Raw genomic sequence first — 14,326 nt, forward strand, 5'->3', positions numbered from 1 at the left:
AGACACTGGAGCACCAAATTTTTGGATCCTGTTTAAATTGAAAGAGTTTATTATTAGTCTGAGAGTGCCAGAGTGCTGTCCATTCTGATAGGCATGCAGCATGAATGGTTAAATCTAAGGTGGATGAGTTTTTTGAAGCTTTATCAGCCAGTTCATTTCCCAAAACAGAATGTGCTGGAATCCAACAGAAGGCAGCTAGTTGATGGCGTTCTTCAATTTCTAGCAATCGTTTGTTTGTTTGTTATTTGGTTTTTAGGAGCATTAGCAACTAAGGCCATATTGCTCTGGGGATATGCGGTGGTCATTCCCTGACTTTCTAGCAATCAGCTTCTAATTTCATCTAGAAAAGGATGAACTATATCTGAGGAATTAGATAGTGCCATGATTGAATTGAGGGAATCAGTTTAAATAACAGATTTCAAAGAGTCAGAACACAGATTTTCTAAAGCTAGTCTGATTGCATATAATTCAGCTGAGAAGACAGTTCAGATAGAAGGGTTGCTGAAATAGTGGTATTTGGAAACACTGTGGCTGCTCCAACATTTGCTTTAGATTTAGAGCCATCTGTATATTTTGGAGAAAAATCAGTATATCTTTGAGTGTAAGCTGCATAAAGTTGTCTAACATTTGATGCTTTTAAAATATTCTTTCCCCATTGGCACAGATCAGTACAGAAGGAACAGCCAATGGTGGTTGAGAGCAAGTTGCTATCTGTTGTACAGAGTGGATGGAAACATTCCAAATCTGCAAAAGTTCAAGAAGGTGAAGGCCAGCTGGTTTTATTATGCTAGGTTTATTTCTGTAGAGGTTTTCTAAAGGTGGATTGAAAAGGTATGACTGAATGGGATGCGAGGTACAACTTTGTATCTTAACAGCGTACTTTAGTAGCAGTGTTTTTCTATGTAAAGTTATTGGGGGCTCGTGGGCATCAATGTAGAGGCTATGTGTGGGCGACATTCTGAATGCACCAAGTGCAATCCTCAAAGCACTGTGCTGAATGGGGTCAAGCCAGCATAATGCACTCATTCCGGCAGAATCATAGAGGGTAGCACCATAATCGAGACAAGATCTGATTAACGCCCTGTATAACCTAAGTTAGGTATCATCTGCACCCCATTTTATTGCGGATAAAGTTTAACAATAACGGATCAAGTTTAGTTTAAGAGTATGTTTAACTTTTTTAGACAGGAAAGTATGTATATTTTTAAAATGATTTAGGAAATTTAACTTGTTGTCAAGGGTTAATCCTAGAAATCTAAATGTTATTGAGACATTAGAAATTTGAAGTTCAGGATTCGGATGAAGTTTGTGTCATTACAAAAATGGACAGCAACTGTTTTTTGCTGTGAGAGTCGATAGCCATTGATGCTGGCCCACCATTTTATTTTATTAAATGACATCTGAAGCTGTCGTTCAATGGTTCTCATGTTTTGGGAATGGCAGGAGATGGAAAGATCATCTGCATAAAGGTAGGTTTGAACTGTATTTGGAAGCTGTTTAGTGATAAAATCTATTCTAAGAGCAAAAAGAGTGGCACTCAGTACAGATTCCTGTGGGACACCTTCCTGAATGAACATTGCTGAGAGAGCATGTTGGTATCAAACTTGAAATGATCTAGTACAGTCAGTCCTCGTATAACACGTGTTTACACTACACGAATTCGATCATACACGATTTATAAATAGGGGAACAATATCTTATATAACACGAACCGAATTCGCTTATGCACGATTCGCCTTTGTGTTTACAAGAAATGGCAGTCGAACGCAGAATCACCCCAACCACATGCAACACGATAGCAATGAAGAGAAGATTCTGAAAATGTATTTATGTTTTTTATATCAGTGAAGGGGAAACACATTTCACCATAATAACGTAAAAACCAACACAATTCCAGCTATCGGTATTATCGCAAATGCAATTAGATCGAGTTTACTATCAGTTTATAACAGATTCCACTAGCAGAAACGCAACTGGAATTTTATTGTTTTATGGTAGTAACTCTTAGAAATGTGAGGTGTTAATAGTGTATCTCCGCCTTTACGGCGTTGTTTATTCAGTTGCTACACGCGCCAGCATTGTTTATGTGTATCAAGTGTGCCTCCTCGTTTTGTAATTGTGCTTTATACCCTAAAAATGAGTAAAATACTTAAAAGGTGTGAAAAGGAAGCACCTGGTGAAGACACAATAGATTCAGAGAGAAAAAGAAAAGCAATATCGATAAACAGAGGCAGACTGGGTCAAAAATTCTTACCCGGGAAAATTTATAGTGGTCTCATACTATGGTTTATGGCCAAAATCACAGCGGCATCCAGCCCACCAGGGTTTCCCCGGTAAGGCTTATGGCCAGTTCACCTCTGTTGATAGAGAAAAAATATGAAATTATGAAACGCTTTGAGTGAAATGAAAGACCATGTGACATTGCACGTGCTACAGACCTAAATGAGGCAACGCCGAGAATTACAAAGAATGCAGAGAAAATAGAAACAACTTTCTTAGCACGAACAACTCAAAGTGTAATTAAGACAAAGAATTGGAAGAGATGGAACAGCTGTTATCTGTTTGGATAGAAAATCAAACAAAAAACAAGTTTGCTTACGATAGAAGTGAAAGCATTAGCAATATTTTATTACGTAATAGTCATAATAAAATACTTACGTATTTTATTACGACTATTTATTGTGTTTGGTAATGTTTTGGTTACAAATGTGTGTTCAATCTTGGGTGGTTGGCACCTAACCCTATTTTTCCCATAGGGCCTGTTGTTTATATTGCACGATTTTACATTGCATGAGGGTTTCTAGGAACATAACTATCGTGCTATACGAGGACTGACTGTATACGAAAATTTTATTTTGTTTCTCAGGGAGGCAGCCTTCTTCAGATTGAATACATGAATGGCAGTTGGAATAGAGAGTGAATATCCTCATCAACAGCTGGCTGAAACAAGAAAAAAATCACACAGTCAACCCGTAATCACCTCCGTGCCTCCGGGTGTCAGATCCCACGGTTTTACGGCCTGCCGAAGGTGCACAAAGAAGACACACCACTAAGACCAATTGTATCCTGCTGTGGATCACCGACTTACGAGCTGTCCAAGTTTGTCTCGAGACTTCTTTCTCCTCTAGTTGGCAAGACCATCTACACCGTCTCCAACAGTGTTGAGTTCATAGAAAGGATCCACTCTATATCCATCTCACAAGATCAAGTCATGGCTTCATTCGATGTAATATCACTATTTACCTCCATCCCAGTGGAACTTGCCATCTCCTGTGCAAAACAACTCTTGGACAACGATGAAACCCTTAGCGACAGAACTAGGCTGACGCCTGATGACATTTCCGCCGCCCTCAGACTGTGCTTAACAGGGGGTGCAATCATGTTTAACGACTCGATCTACCAGCAGATACATGGCACAGCCATGGGTTCCCCTGTCAGCTCTGTCACAGCAAACATCGTGATGGAGGAGTTAGAGGGACGTGCGTTTACACACGCGCCAGATCACATCGCCTTCTGGTGTCGCTATGTAGACGATGTGTTCGTTGTCATCCCTAGAGTCTCAGGTCAACGACTCCTAACCCACCTCAACTCACTATTGCCCTTCATAAAGTTAAGATTGAGCTGGAGTCGAACAACTCTATACCATACCTAGATACACTTGTCCGGCGCGAAGACATGCTTGAAGACGACAGTTTATCGCAAACCTATGTGTGCTGGCCAATTTACCAACTTCCGGTCAGCACACACGCAGGGCCACCTCCTCTCTACTGCCCGAACCTTGCTAACTCGCGCCTGGACACACTCCAGCTCCGCAGATGAAAGACGCAAAGAGATCACCAGAGTCAAAGTAGACCTTACGAGGTGTGGCTATCCCATCGACGTCCTTGACTGACAGGTGTGATCTACAGGCACGCGGACAATGTGACGGCCAACAGCAACGCCAACAGTGACGAGTAATCCACGAGGGCATTTATCCCATACTACCCCAACCTGTCACAACAGATCGGTAGAATCCTAAAATCATATGGGATAAAGTGCATCCAACTCCCAGGGAAGAAACTGCGTTCTCTTATCTCCAACGTAAAAACACCCGTCCCCACTCTTCTACAGAGCGGTTTGGTCTATCGCATCTCTTGCCGTGACTGCACCAGCTGCTACTTTGGAGAGACTGTACGTCGACTCGAGAAACGTCTCTCAGAACATAAAAGCGCGATCCGTTTGGCAGATGTAGAACACTCAGCTACCGCCGAGCATGTCTGGACAACCCGCCACGACATCGACCCACACCACGATGTCGTGGTTGTGGACAAGTCCCACCATTACCTAAAGCGCACCTGGTTGAAATCGTTAAATATAAAATGCTCGGATGCCTCTTTGAACAGGAACAGTGGTTGCCAAGTTAACCCCATCACAGAGGCAGTAATTCTATCCATAGACAAACGCTGGCCACGTCACCACATGTCACAGCCACAAACATCAACAAACAATTAACCACACGCCTCACGCACCATCCTGGCAGTGCCATCTCTATTCCGACTGCCATTCATGTATTCAATCTGAAGAAGGCTGCCTCCCAGCCGAAAGCTTATTAATTGTAATTCTAGTTTAGTTTCCTCTGAGAAACAAAATAAAATTTTCGTAATGAATCCAGAGCACGTAGGCCTTTTTTACTACTGACTGTATGTAGAAAGTTTTGAACAAATATAGGAAGGTTGCCCCACAAACCAAGAGAGTAAAGTTCACTAAGAATGCTATGTCATGCCACCAGGTGGTGTCAAAAGCCTTCTCTATATCTATTGAAACCATTACTAGGTGTTCATGCTTAACAAAGGCATTATGAATGGCGAATTCAGCTTTCACCATGAGATCCATGCACAACCTATTTGGACGAAAGCCATATTGACTATGGCTCATTAGATGTTCAGACTCAATGATCCAGGATTTTGCTGAGGCAGCTTGAGAGAGATATTAGTCTATAGCTATGAGGATTGGTTGGATCTCTTCCAGGCTTTATGAATGGCAAAACTGTAGAGTGATGCCAAAATATATATGATTGTAAAAAACCAAGAGCAAGTGCAAAGCTTTGTCATCAAGATGTTGTAGCATTACATAATAAATAGCATCTGGCCTGGCAGCACCATTGTGGGCTGTTTTAATGGCATGCAGAAGTTCAGAAAATTGCAGAGGTTTGTTATATGGAAGAAGGCGGGCAGAGTGAAAGTTAATAGCATGCTTTTCTGTAGTGTTTTTAATTCGTTGGAATGATGTCGTATAGGCTGATGCTGCTGAGATTAACAAAATATTGCCCAAAGCATTAGCAATGTCTGAGGGACTGGATAGATCTTACCTGCTCCAGGAAAGGATTGGAGGTGTGGTAGAAAACTTCATCATCATCATCATCAGCCATTTTCAATCCACTGCAGGATGAAGGCCTCTCCAGCAACTTTCCAGTTCCTTCTGTTTTGAGCACTGGCCATCCATTTACTACCCACAAACTCATGAATTTCATCTATCCATCTCCGCCTTTGTCTTCCAGGTTTTCTTCTAGCTCCTCTTGGATACCATTCTGTTATTTTCTTAGTCCATCTGTCATCATGTCTTCGAGCTATGTGTCCTACCCAAGACCATTTTAGTTCTTTAGTTTTGATAAGAATGTCCTTTACTTGAGTTTGTTGCCTAATCCATGTGTTTCTCTTCTTATCTAACAGTCTGATTCCCAATATAATTCGTTATATTCTTCGCTGTGTAGTTCTCAGCTTCTCTTCCATTCTTTTGGTGAGTGCCCAAGTTTCACTTCCATAAGTCATGGTGGGGAGTACACATTGGTTCATTATTTTACGTTTCAGACAAACTGGGATATTGCTCTTCAGTATGTGACTATATTTCCTGAATGCTATCCATCCAAAATTTATTCTTCTCTTGACTTCCAGCCATTTATCATTATTACAGTTAATAACTTGTCCCAGATAAGTATATGACTCCACCTTTTCAATTACTGCTCCTTCAATCATTATTTCCCTTTCCGTGGCATACTTGTTCATCATTACTTGTTTTAGCCATATTCATCTTTAGTCCAAAATCCTTACTAACTGTGCATAACTGATTAAGATTTTCCTCTAATTCTTTGGGATCGTGGCTGTATCTGCAAATCGTAAATGGTTTAGGTACTCTCCGTTCACATTGACTCCTTTCTGCGACCAGTCTAATCTTCTGAAAGCTTCCTCAAGGGCAGCAGTAAGTAAACAGCTTCGGAGATATTGTGTCTCCTTGTCGAACTCCTTTCTAAATTTTAAATTTCCTACTGTCTTTGTCTAGTCTAATAAAGGAGGTAGCACTCTCATATATTTTCTTCAAAATGATAATATATGGGGTATTTATGCCTTGTCTTTGCAGTGCCCAAAACATTGCCTTATGCTGTATGGAGTTAAATGCCTTTTCATAATCCACAAATGCCAGGCATAATGGTGTTTTATATTCATTTGCTTTCTCCATTAGCTGTGATATTACGTGAAGGTGATCCATGGTTGAGAATCCTGTCCTAAAGCCAGCTTGCTCTTTCGGTTGATTCTCATCAAGTATTCTTTCTAATCTGTTAGTAATGACCCTTATGAACAACTTGTAGATGTGAGATAACAAGCTAATTGGTCTATAATTTCCAATTTCTGATTTATCTCCTTTCTTAAGCAGCAAAACTATGATTGCATTATTCCACTGCTTAGGCATCACACCTTTTCTAATGCACTTTGTGAAGAGCCTTGCCAGTTTTTGTGTTATGTCTCTTCCTCCCAACTTTAACAACTCTACAGTAACTTCATCTTCCCCTGGGGCTTCCTGATTCTTCATTTTCTTCAATGCATGTTCTATCTCATCAGGAAGAATATCGGGTATGTCGTATGTGTTGCTACTTTGCAATCCATCTTCCCCACTGCTAGCATCATTCCCCTGCTCCTTGTATAATTCTCTATAGTAGTCTTCTGCTATTTGGATTATGCCTTCTCTGCTGTTTATAAGTACACCATCGCTATTCTTCAGTTTCAGTATCATTTGTCTTTCTGTATTACTGCTCATGGCTGCTGATTTAAATCCTTTGTTTTCCCTTAATGCTTGTTCTACTTTTCTTGTGTTAAAACTTCTTATGTCCTCTCTGAGTCTCTTTCTAATGGCTTTGCATAACTCAGTATACTCGATTTTCTCCCTGTCAGTGTTTTTCTTGCTTTTCATTTGTCGTCTTCGGTTCATCATGACAAGTGTTTCTTGACAAATTTTTTCTTCTTTGGATTTCTTTTTCCCTATAGGTTTCTTGGGCTTTATCACTTTCAGAAAGTTGTAATATTCCTCATCGATATCTTGGTCCTGAGCAGTCTGCAGAAGCTCAAACTTGTTCTTAAGTTCCAGTACATACTGCTTTTTCTCCTCTTCTGTTATCTCAAAGACCTTTGTATTATTTACTCGAGTCAGTTTTTTCCTTTCCTTTCCTACATCTATATCAAGTGTGCATCTTATTATTCTGTGATCACTTCCAACATTTACCTTATTCAGGACGGTAACATCATTCACAATATATATTCTGTTAGTGAGGATGTAGTCGATTTCATTAGTAGTTAATCCATTTGGACTCTTCCATGTTCACTTTCTGTTCACCCTTTTCTTGAAAAAAAGAGTTCATTACTGACAGTCCTTGAGATTCTGCAAATTCCACAAATCTTTCACCTCTTTCATTTCTTTCACCAATTCCAAAATTTCCTATAGTTCTCCTTTCTGTGCTGTTTTGCCTTTTTCCAACCTTAGCATTGAAGTCTCCCATAATAATAGTGTAGTGGGTTTTCTGCTCATCTAGAAGACTCTCAATTTCGGTGTACATTTCTTCAACCTCTTCATCATCGTGGCTCGATGTTGGGGCATAAATCATTATAATCTTTAGCTTGTACCTCTTAGAAATCTTGAGTATTAGTTTTGACACCCTTAGTGATGTACTTCTGAATTCCAAAATGTTGTTTTTAAAATCTTTATGGACCAGAAACCCAACTCCACCTTCACTCCTTTCACTGTTTCCATTGGCGTACAGCAGATTTCCACTTGATAAACTTATAAGTGATTAATTTCTTCTTCTTGTTTCAGCCAAACCGATGATATTCCAATTCACATTTTCTAATTCCTTTTCCAGCTCTAATATCCTGTCTTCACCGATGAGTGATCTTACGTTATAACAGGCCAAGTTCAGTTTCCATGCATGGCAGCCTGGTCGTACCCAGAGATTCTTAGCACCCTCTGCTTCCACTCTGATCCTCACGCTGCCGTAAGAGGGAGAGTGAAAGCTGCTGGGGACTGAGGGCCATTTGTTTTGTTGTGCTGTCATATGCTTGAGGGTTTGGTCTTTTCCTCTTCACGCTGACCAGGCGCTTTGAAGAAAACCACTCTACATGTTCGTTGCCACCTAAGTGACGTAACAGGGCTTACCATCGAGAAGGTGTGCATGAGTGGATTTTAGGGAGGCAGGCCAAACAGACTTCTCCTAAATCTTCTGTAATAGAGAGATACCAGTGTCTGATAACACACAGGATACCTGTTCCCCTCTAAGCCCCTTAGAAAACTTACCAGAAAGATTTATAATATTTTTCCATATTATTTTGGTGTCGGTATTTCTGTTAATGCTCGATGCAAAACATGTCCAGGATTTTTTCTTGGCTTGCCTTTGTATGAAACATGCTTTTTGCCCTTAACTTCTTATAATTAATGAGGTTGGCTGTGGTTGGATGTTGTCAAAATAAATTCCAGGCTTTATTTTTTGCCTTCTTTGTTTTTGTGCATTCCTCATTACACCAGTTATTATAATGCTTTTTGCCTGGAGGATCTGATAATGGTATTGTGTCTTTGGCCACTTTTAAGAGATGTGATGTAAGCTGTCACATTATCAATATGCTGGAGACGGATTTTTTGCTTATCAACGACTGAAATTTTTCCCAGTTTGCTCGGACAAATTTCCATTTTCTGCAGGATTTAGTTGAAGGCGTCTGTGCTAATAGAAAGTTGCATATGATTAGAAAATGGTCACTGCCCATGGGATCATTTATAACGTATCATTCTATGGTTGGGACCAGCATTGGAGAACAAATTGAGAGAACAATTTGTTCTCCAGTGCTGTGGTGCGTTCATATGGAAGCTGTACGTGAGCGTGTGTACCAGTATTGAGTATTGTGATATTTTGTGCCTCTAGAAAGCGTTCAATGAGTCAACCATGTCTATCTAGTTTAGGATTGCCCCATAAGGGGTGATGCCCATTAAAATCTCCTAGTATACAGACAGGTGGAGGTATCTGCATGAAGAGATCTTCAAGATCTTTTAAAGAATAATTATGGTTTGGTGGTACAAAGATTGACACAAGTGTTATTGACATAGAAGAGTTATCAGTACAGCAACAGCTTCTAATTCAGTTTGAAACAGGATATGTTTAGTTGGGATCTTTGAATTTATCAGGATTGCTACACCACCATGGAAAGCATCTGCTGTATTACGATCTCTTCAATAAAGGCAATAGTTCCTTATTGAAGGAGGTATTTGTGAGGTAAGTAAGTTTCCTGAAGACAAATGACAACTGATGAATATTGGTTAATTAGGTCTTTAATAACGTCTGTGTTGCAGCGAAAGCATCTGCAGGTCCACTGTAAAATGTTGTGCATCATTTTGGTTTAGCTCAAATGCTCCCCAAATAAAAAACAGTCAGATTCATCTGACTGTTTTTTATTTGAAGAGCATTTTTTCCGATCTTTTTTTGCGAAGGTAAGGCGTCCAGTATCCATGGTGTCCTTTGTGTGAAGTTCTAGTATGGGTTCCTCATAACCTGTGTACATTTTTTCCATACTACAAATTTGTATTTGTGGATGAGTTAGTTTTCTTGCTGTCTTTAGTTTTCAGTGTGGGATCATTGGAATGTCAGTTGGGATGCTGATTAGAGTGTTGGTTGGTTCGCTGGTTTTAGTTTGAGGTATATCTTTTCTAGAGTTTGACAGTGTACTTTTAACCCAGGTTGCTAGAGATATGCTGTGTGGTATTGTTACACCTGTCTGAGCTGCTGTTGAATTAGAGCTTCGTGTGTGTGTGAGATGCATAAGAACAACTAGGCGTGGCTAGTCGTTCTTATGCGACTGAATATCTGCTTGTGTATGCTCCTTGGAACCACAAATAGGACATTTGGCATAGCCTCTACATGCCCGCTGGGAATGTCCGTATTTCTGACATTAAAAACAATGAATGGGATTAGGAATATAAGGCCGAATTCTGCAGCTTAAATAGCCAGCTTTTACTGAGGATGGCAATTCTGGGGTGCTGAAAGTTAAGATTATGGATGTCGGAACGAGATTTCCATCTTTTTTAGTCATACATTTGGTGCTGATTACTTTTTGATTGCTCAGTTCTTCAAGAAATTCCTCTTCAGACACTGTAATTAGGTCCCACTCTTTGATGACACCTTTGGACGAATTCAAAGTATTGTGGGAAGTGACATATACTGGCAGCCTACCAAAAGTTGTTGTTTTGAGTAGCCACTCAATGTTTTGAGGTGGTTGTTTCAATCAGGAGGTCTCCAGATTGTAGCCGTTTTACCATTTTTGGTGTCTCAGCAATGGATTCCAAATATCTTTGGATAACAAAAGGTCAACTTGCCTACAGGCTGGGTGGAGAGAGAGTGTATCACCAGAAAGTTTGGCATCTCACTGCACTGCACTTCTCTTGTCTTTTGGGTTGATTAGTGTCATTGACATCAGACATTTCCAGTCTTGAGCTTGAAGGCTCTAATGGTGGAAAATTATAACTTCTGAGTAATTTTGCTCTTAACTTAAATTGAAAAAAATTAATTTTCATAAAATGTAAAGTGTTGTAAAGTGTTCTTTTCATTCACAACTGCATGAAAATATGCCTTTCATTTAAAAAGTTGGAGTGCAACAACAACAAAAAAAAAAAAAAAAAAAAAAAATTTTGCAGACACTTCACAATAAAAATTATTGCATTAGTCAACTGCAATAAACATTAAAAAGAAACAACACCTGATTGTAAAAACAACTGCATGCAAGTAAAACAAATTTCATTTTAACAGGTTTTCTGAATTAAATGTTAAACTGAAATTTAATCAGGAAAAAATATCTATTAATAACATAATCATACAGTAAAATTAATAACAATAACAACAAATAAAAATCTTTGTATGGTATATGAATTTACTGGTCAGTTATATTTTTTACAAGAGATTCCCAGTAAACCTACCATTCATGGCCAAGGTCAAAAGGGTTATTAAGTATAGAATACCTATAGAGGAACACATTTTAATAATAAAAAGAATTAAAGCATTCTGGAAAATTTAATAGCCTTTTAAGAATTAAAAAAAAGTTGTACATTATAAACATTAAAAATTACCAACCTCCATTAAACAAAGAAGTGAAATTTTCTGTCGCAATGATAGTTCACAAGCTGCTAAGTCAGGCTAAAAAAAATAAAAAACTTTTTTGTATAAGGTGCTAATAATAAATACTAATATTATACTAGTATACAATATTATCTAATTACTCTCTTTGCACACTGGCAGGCACTCTGTTGGGGGCCAATAGCCATCAATGCATAAATAATAATTACTTAGCTTAATTACCATCTGTTATAAAGGAAGCCCGACAGATAGTAACTGAATTTGAATAAAGAAGAAAATTTAAAGATTGTAATGCACATGCTTACTGATGAGAGTCTGCCAAATTAATGGCTAAGTGTAAGGATCAAAGGAACACTGTACAGAAGTGCAGTGAAAACTAATATACCCTATACATTTTTTAATAACATTTTTTGAAAATCTGATTACTCGGATTTAGCTTTAGGAATTTTAATGTTAAATAACATAGTAACATCGCTTTGAAATTAGTAATAATGTAAAAATAAGATTTAAATTTGGCCAGATTTGGCTAAATAAACATGCACAAAAATAATTCTTTATGCCAATAATCAATAAAACACTGCCAGTCACATATAATAAGAATAAATGAAAATAAAATTAAATTTAATTAATGGTAGAAGTAAAATACCATATTTTCTGGACCATAAGACACATTTTTGTTCTTGAAATTGTTGCCTAAAATTCACTTATGCCTTACGGTCCAAAGTACATTAGGTGCATGAAGCGATCATCAGCTTTAGCCGTGGCTAGAGATAATATGTTCAAACTGTCCAAGTGGCTTTCAGAAACAATTTTTTGTGACAATTTCATATTACATGTGTAGAAGTAATCAAAATAATGGTTCCTGAATTAAATATGAGCTGGTTCTAGTAGTAGCAAATGATGCCAGAAAGCAAGCTTATATGGCATCAGCAAAAAAAAAAAAAAACACCACTTCACCCATCCATATCCTCAAAGGATTTGTAACTGCAGGAAGTTTTGCCAACTGCTGCCAGTGTAAATTTCAATTAACAAACCCTTTAAAGTAATCCTGCATAAAGAGTGGACCAAATGGACAGAGTCACAAAGTCACAATTTAACAGGATGAATGAGGGGAATCAGTTATGTCCTTGATGTGAAACACTCTTTGAAGAAAGTCAAAGTTCAAATCATAATATGACATAGTGATGACACGTTACCGGCTTTATATGACAAGTAAAAGCTTCATTTTACACAGATACTTTGTTTGGCAAGACATGCAAATTTGTCTTTCAAATAAATGCAATAAAATCTCTTTTTTTCCCAAAATTTGTCTTCTAAAACAGGTCCACTGCATCTTATTTTGGAAATTTCAGCTATAGTAAGGTCCACACGTGGTTTCTTTGGCTTGGACATGGTAAACCTGCTTATAACATATGCTTTATTTTTGCTTTAGTTTTTAGCTTGATATCTTTCGTTCTCTGTCGGATCAACAATGATCAGTGTTTACTATGCGTTATATAAATTTTAAATTTCTTAATTTCAATTATATTATTCAATTAATTTCAATAATTACGGTTAAAAGATTAAAATTAAATTTTAAAGCTGGGCATGACTGATGAACAATTTCTATTTCACTAGACACTACTACATTAACACACTTTTAACCATGTCCAACACATACAGATCGCCACTTTCCAATTCTCACTAGATAGCTACACATTATGCACAACTCCATTTCTTTTTCAGCTATAGTAAGGTCCACACATGGTTTCTTTGGTTTGGACACAGTAAATCTGCTTATACCATATGCTTTATTTTTGCTTTAGTTTTTAGCTCTATATCTTTCATTTCTGTCGGGTCAACAATGATTAGTGTTTACTATTCATTATATAAATTTTAAATTTCTTAATTTCAATTATATTTTATACACATAACTATTATATTTTATATATATATATAGCGGAGCAGTTCACCCAGATAATAAGGCACCTTGAAAATTAATTTAATTTAATCTTTTAACCGTAATTATTGAAATTAAGATCTGATAGTGTCTGACACAAGAAATCACCTACTTCAAGGCTAAGGACGAAGACATCACAAACTCTGAAAACTACAGACAAATCACCTGTCTCCCAACAATGTACCAAATCCTGACCAGCTGCATAACTATGAAATATATCAGCCCACTTGGAGAGACATAACATCATGGTTGCACAGCAAAAGGTGCAATTGACAATTGCCGCTGCAGTTATGGAGCAAACCTACAAGAAGCACTGCAATTTGTACACTGACTACATCAACTACCGCAAGGCCTTCGGCTCCATGCCCTACAGCTGGAAGATAGAGACACCGAAGATCTATAAAATCACCACAACACTGACACACCTCCTATCAAGGTTGAGAATATCATAACCATCAGAAAAGGAATCTTTCATGGAGAGGCCCCTCAACCTACTATGGTTCTGTCTTGCACTCAACCCATTGTCCACCAAGCTCAATAACAGCAAGGATATACCCTAAAAGAATGGGGGAAGAAAGTGCACACTAGGGATTTGCAAAGTAGTCGGTAGCAACACCCAGGGATCTCTGGGCAAGTTTGAGGGGCCCATCAAGCTCTCAGCTGCCCACATCAACGCCAGAGCTTGCACTTGGTCATCTTGTAACACAGAGGCAGTACCCCAAGGCAGAATGCGCTGGTCCCACAGGAACTAGTAGTTGTTGGTGACTCTATTGTCAGGGAAACGGGGAACATACTTTGTAAAAAGGATAGGTGGAACAGGACCGGGGTATGTCTGCCAGGGGCAAAGGTTGATGACGTTGTAGAGCAGATATCATCTTTTAAGGGCATAAAAGATGATATAGTTGTACACGTTGGCACTAATGATATTAAGAGTAGGAGACCGGCGGAATTACTTAACAAGTACAGGTCACTGT

General features: G+C 38.4%; 1 protein-coding gene across 1 annotated transcript in view; it reads right to left on the minus strand.

Moving 5' to 3' along the window:
• Rpn9 (regulatory particle non-ATPase 9) overlaps positions 1 to 14,326 on the minus strand; it is a 230,242-nt gene that overhangs the window by 53,371 nt on the left and 162,545 nt on the right. The window contains exon 10 of the mRNA XM_090388956.1: positions 11,411 to 11,473. Coding sequence (XP_090245082.1) covers positions 11,411 to 11,473 — 63 coding nt within the window. The remainder of the gene's footprint in view (positions 1 to 11,410; positions 11,474 to 14,326) is intronic.

The sequence above is a fragment of the Mastigoproctus giganteus genome, chromosome 14 (genome assembly GCF_048544385.1).
Source record: "Mastigoproctus giganteus isolate SK-2022 chromosome 14, ASM4854438v1, whole genome shotgun sequence".
NCBI lineage: Eukaryota > Metazoa > Arthropoda > Arachnida > Uropygi > Thelyphonidae > Mastigoproctus > Mastigoproctus giganteus.